Source organism: Montipora foliosa, chromosome 10 (genome assembly GCF_036669935.1).
Source record: "Montipora foliosa isolate CH-2021 chromosome 10, ASM3666993v2, whole genome shotgun sequence".
In the NCBI taxonomy this organism is placed as follows: Eukaryota; Metazoa; Cnidaria; class Anthozoa; order Scleractinia; family Acroporidae; genus Montipora; species Montipora foliosa.
In genome coordinates this window covers 15,898,705-15,903,704 of record NC_090878.1, presented here as the reverse complement: position 1 = coordinate 15,903,704, position 5,000 = coordinate 15,898,705, and the positions used below count along the sequence as shown (strand labels likewise).

The 5,000-nt window shown below is 37.2% G+C and overlaps 1 protein-coding gene across 1 annotated transcript in view; it reads left to right on the top strand.

The window, feature by feature from the left end:
* The window catches only part of LOC137973606 (uncharacterized), a 24,259-nt gene that overhangs the window by 1,528 nt on the left and 17,731 nt on the right, over window positions 1-5,000 (top strand). The window contains exon 2 of the mRNA XM_068820450.1: window positions 1,258-1,378. Coding sequence (XP_068676551.1) covers window positions 1,258-1,378 — 121 coding nt within the window. The remainder of the gene's footprint in view (window positions 1-1,257; window positions 1,379-5,000) is intronic.

Below are 5,000 nucleotides of genomic sequence, written 5' to 3'. Positions count from 1 at the left end.
TTAAGTTGAACAATTTCATACCAGATACTAAGTGATGTAAATTATTTTAAATGACCTTTTTATATATTTTTGGCTAATTTTGTGAAAATTATATGGGGTTTTAAACGACGAATTTCTTTATCTTTCATTAATCAACATAAGTGTGGTTCTCTTAGTATTGCTACTTTAATCACCAAACACATCCTGTGATCTATATTATGGTTTATTTGCATCTTTTTTTTTATTGTGTGAAAATAAAGTTTTATCAAGTGAAGCTATGATCTTCGCAGTTATGAACGCAATTTTTACAATTGCGTAGAGAAGCCTGAAAAATTCAGCCGACTTCAATGGGGTTTGAACCCGTGACCTCGCGATTCCGGTGTGACGCTCTAACCAACTGTCGAGCTATGAAGCCACTGACGTTGGGAGCTGGTCATTTGTGGGTTCCAGTGGTCCCGTGAGGAATGAATCAATGATGAAATGGTATATGAAATGAAAAAAAAAAGTTGTGAGATCAAGTTGACTTCTCGCATAATTTGCGGTTGCCCACGTGTTTTGTTATTAACATTTTTTTCTCCCTAATACATAGGCGGAACTTCTTGCTTCAGTGGTTCGTCTTCCTGTTTTTGTGAATCGGGAAATTGTTTGCAACTGCTCACAACTCTACGTTACTTACAATATTCGACCAATACTGAAAATCCACTGACCGAAATTAGCCTCAAATAAAATCAGAAGTCACTTTGCTCCGTCTCTAAACTGCGCTTAGCAAGCTCTCCAAAAGGCTTGGGAAGTGGAGAGTGTTATGCCATCACTGGTGCCCAAGCTCTGAGAACGAGTGATTTTGGGCACTGCGATATGCAAATGTGTTATTCGCCTACTCAGGAGTGGAAACTCTTCGTAATTAGTCGACCCGAACAAAAACTCCTTTTACTAAAACGACATTTGCCATAGCTCCATCGTTCCCAAAAGCCCTTGCGATCAAAGGCGTGCATTGTGCTTTTTGTAGCTTTCACAGGACGATTTTGTGCCTACAAGTGGACTTCGAATGTTTGGTCAACTTGAATGAATGAATTTTAATGAACCTTTGGCTGGGCGCTAAACCATGACGAGGAGATGAACATTCTCTTTGACCCCTCAATCTCATAGGGGGTATATAAATTCCATCTTCACTACGGGATTCGTGGCTTCCCACTCGTTTAAGATACTTTATCCACGAGTTGGCCTATGGCGTCGTTTGATTTTATATCTTTTTCATTTTGTACTTTCTTCTTATAATAGATCGATGGAGGATATGGGATCTATTCATTATTCGGCTTCGCAAGTAGCCTTAAACGTTCCCGGGAGACCTTCAGGGAAGATCGCGAATCGTTATTGCCCGTCCCTTTGAAGTATTACGACGGTAAGTGGGATGATAATCCTTAAAAAAATCAACTTAGTTAATAGTGCGAAAGAGTAGTTATCGTTGCGAATGTCACAAATCAACATTAATATTATTTCTCAAATAAGTCTCAACCCACGAAAACAGTGCGACGACCCTATCAGTGATGAAAGACGTTACATGCAACTTGATCATGCGCGCTTGCCAATCGGGCATGCAGATTTTTGCCTTAGGGTTGAAGAGTTTCAATAGCGAGAGACTTTGAGCGAATTTTAGTACTCGTGCTTTCGTTGTGACAAGCAAATTTATGCAACTATTGTTCAATTAATATTTTTACCACAGTGTAAACTTTTCCAAAATTTAAACCTCGAAAGCCCTTTAGAAGGATTACTAAAAAGTATTCCTTGCGTGTCACCCTCCGTGAGGGTACACTGGGTTGCATGTGATACGTGCAGCGTTCCAGGCAATTTTTTTCAAGTTGGGGGGTCATCACCATTTAAGGGCTAACCCAAAAGTCACAACTCCTCACACGTTCGTACGACGAAACAGATCCTTTTCTGAGGTTAAAAACCTGGCTACTGGCCTATTAATTAATCTTATGTCAGAAAGAAGAAATTCCTGTCCTCTTTAAAAAAAATGGACACGCATTGCTTACGTGTGGTAGTGAAGTAACACAGCAATTTATTCCATAATGTCAACTGAGCTGTGTATTGTCTTCCAGGAGATTCAAGTTGTCCTTGCGTAACTGTAGCTCTAACAGTGCACGATATTGTTTTGGTATTGTCTATCATTGTAGTGCCATGGTAGAAGTCTTGGGTAAATAGCCTGAGAAGACATGTGGTTACTAGCAAAGTACTGAACCCAGAAAGATTGAAGAAAATAAATGGGAAGTGAAAAACATTGTCTTCTGGGATGACATGTTGACAGTTGTCTTTGCGTAGTATGTAGGTCTAACAGTACACGATATTGTTTTGGTATTGTCTATCATTGTAGCGCCATGGTAAAAGTCTTAGATAAATAGCCCCTTGAGAAGACATGTGGTTACTAGCAAAGTACTGAACCCAGAGAGATTGAAGAAAATAAAAGGGAATCGAGAAACATTGGCTTCTGGGCTGACTTGTTGATCATGCAACTTCTTTCCACCACAAGTGTAAGCGTGCACTGACAGCATCTGACAGCTTTATAAACAAAAGTTGAAAGCTGAACTTTATCCCTATCCGGCAGGGTTAGTAACTGGATGGGCGACCTAAGAAATATACCACTCAGTAATAGAAGCATAGGACCGAAAATTCTATTTTAATGCTATCAAATGCGAACCAAGCAAGATACAGATTTTGTTAGCTTGCTTTATGCAAAACAATTATTGATGTCAAAGTAAATAAATATGGATACACAGTTTTTAAGAAGAGCAGAAGGAAGTTTCAGGACGGTCGATCGAGAATAAAATATTTTGCCATCGGTAACAAAATTTACGACATGAAAACAACATTAATTTTGAATCACGAATATAAAAAGTTACCATCAGCGAAAAACATTTTGGGAGATTTTAGTTGTTTTGTTGTAATTGTACTTTTGGCTGCACCGAGTAAATCGCACATCCAATTCAGCGGGCGCAGTGATCAAGTTACCGCGGCATGTTTACTCGCGAAACAGTGAAGCATCTGTGTCAAATGATGCTTAGATACCGGGTTTTTGTTTTTGTTAGTTTTCTCTTTCTTTCAATTGTTATAAATTTTGACAAGAAATGTGCGAATTCAACACAAAGATCACAATCGCCCAACTCTCAGAGGTTGACCATTGTTTCTGGAAAATCAAAAATTTACTCTCCAAGACAAGGTTATTTATCACCAGGTAATTCCATCGTTTTGGTAATAGCAGCTACTTTATTATTCATCAGCGTCACAATCTTTCGCCGATTTTGGGGGTCATTTTGTTGAAACTCAAGCACGCTTCCAACGGACCTGTTTATTTTCGTGACTTATGCATTACCACAAAAATTCTCCCCGTATCATATTTCAACACATGTATGCAAATTTGCTAAGCTCGAAAATTACACATGATAAATTTACAAAAGCTGGAAATTTCACAGAAATATTTTCCAGCGAATCATTTCTTGAAACAAGCAACATATTTGCTATCATAAGAGGCAAGAAACCCTTCCTATTTCAGTTGCGTGCGTGCAAGCGAAACACACAATCACAAAGCATATGCAATTAAATAAATTTCTGACAGTTCACATTCATTTGTAAAAGTACCGCATCAAACCCTTTTCGAAAGAACCTTGACCGTACCTAATAAAGGACAAAAGAGACAACAAGCTTTCATTCAAATAATTTTTCACTGTCACATTTCCAATTTTTTTTAACCTTTGCAGAGTTGAGTACAAAATGAATGTTACTTGACAGACAAACAGGCAAACTTTAAATAGATTCGACTTCAGTAAATACTGTGAGACACACAACAGAGGAGGTTTTCTGGACGGTCGATCGAGAATAAAATATTTTGCCATCAGCAACAACATTTATGACATGAAAACAACATTAATTTTTAACCCCCAATATAAAAAGTTACGATCAGCGACAAACATTTTGGGAGATTTTTGCTATTGTACTTTTGGCTGCACAAGTAAAAGCGCAAAATCGAAAGTGACATCGGATTCAGCGGGCGCCGTGATGAAGTTACCGCGGCGTGTTTTAATACTCGCGAAACAGTGAAGCATCTGTGTCAAATCATCAAATGACACAGATACCGGGTTTTTGTTTTTTTTAGTTTTCTTTTTCTTTCAAGTTTTATAAAGTCTGACAAGAAATGTCCGAATTTAACACAAAGATCACAATCACCCAACTCTTCAGGTTGACAGTCAAAACTTTACTCTCCAAGACGAGGTTATTTATCGCCAGGTAATTCCATTGTTTTGGGGATAGCAGCTACTTTATTATTCATCAGTGTCAGATTTTTTTTTGCCGATTTTGGGCGTCATTTTTGAAACTCAAGCAAGCTTCCAACAGACCTGTTTATTTTCGTTACACTATACCACAAAAATGCTCCCGTATCACATTTCAACACACGTATGCAAATTTGTTAAGCTCGAAAATTACACAACATGATATTAAAGTTCACAAAGGCTGGAAATATCTCGGCAAAATCCTTTTCCAGCGAAAAATTAATCGAAACAAACAACAAATTTACTATTAGAGGCTAAAAAACCTTCCTATTTCAATTGCGTGCGTGCAAACAAGAGATGCAAATACCTATTATTATTATTATTATTATTATTATTATTATTATTATTATTATTATGCAATTAAATACATTTTTGACAGTTCACATCAAACCCTTTTCGACTCGGAACCTTGACAGTAAATAATGAAGCACAAAAGCGACAACAACTTTTCATTCAAATAATTCTTCACTGTCACATTTCCAAATATTTTACACCTTTGCAGAGTTGAGTGCAACATACCGGTAAATGTAAATTGTCAGACAACTAAGATACGACTTAAGTAAACACTGTGATGCATTCTTGTAGGCGTTCGATTCCTTCAATGTTAATTTGTTAAATCCATAAAAAAATTGCTATTTGATTTCCGTGTTTTATATAATACCAAGTTAGTAAAATATTAGAAACAAAGCTCACTTGATA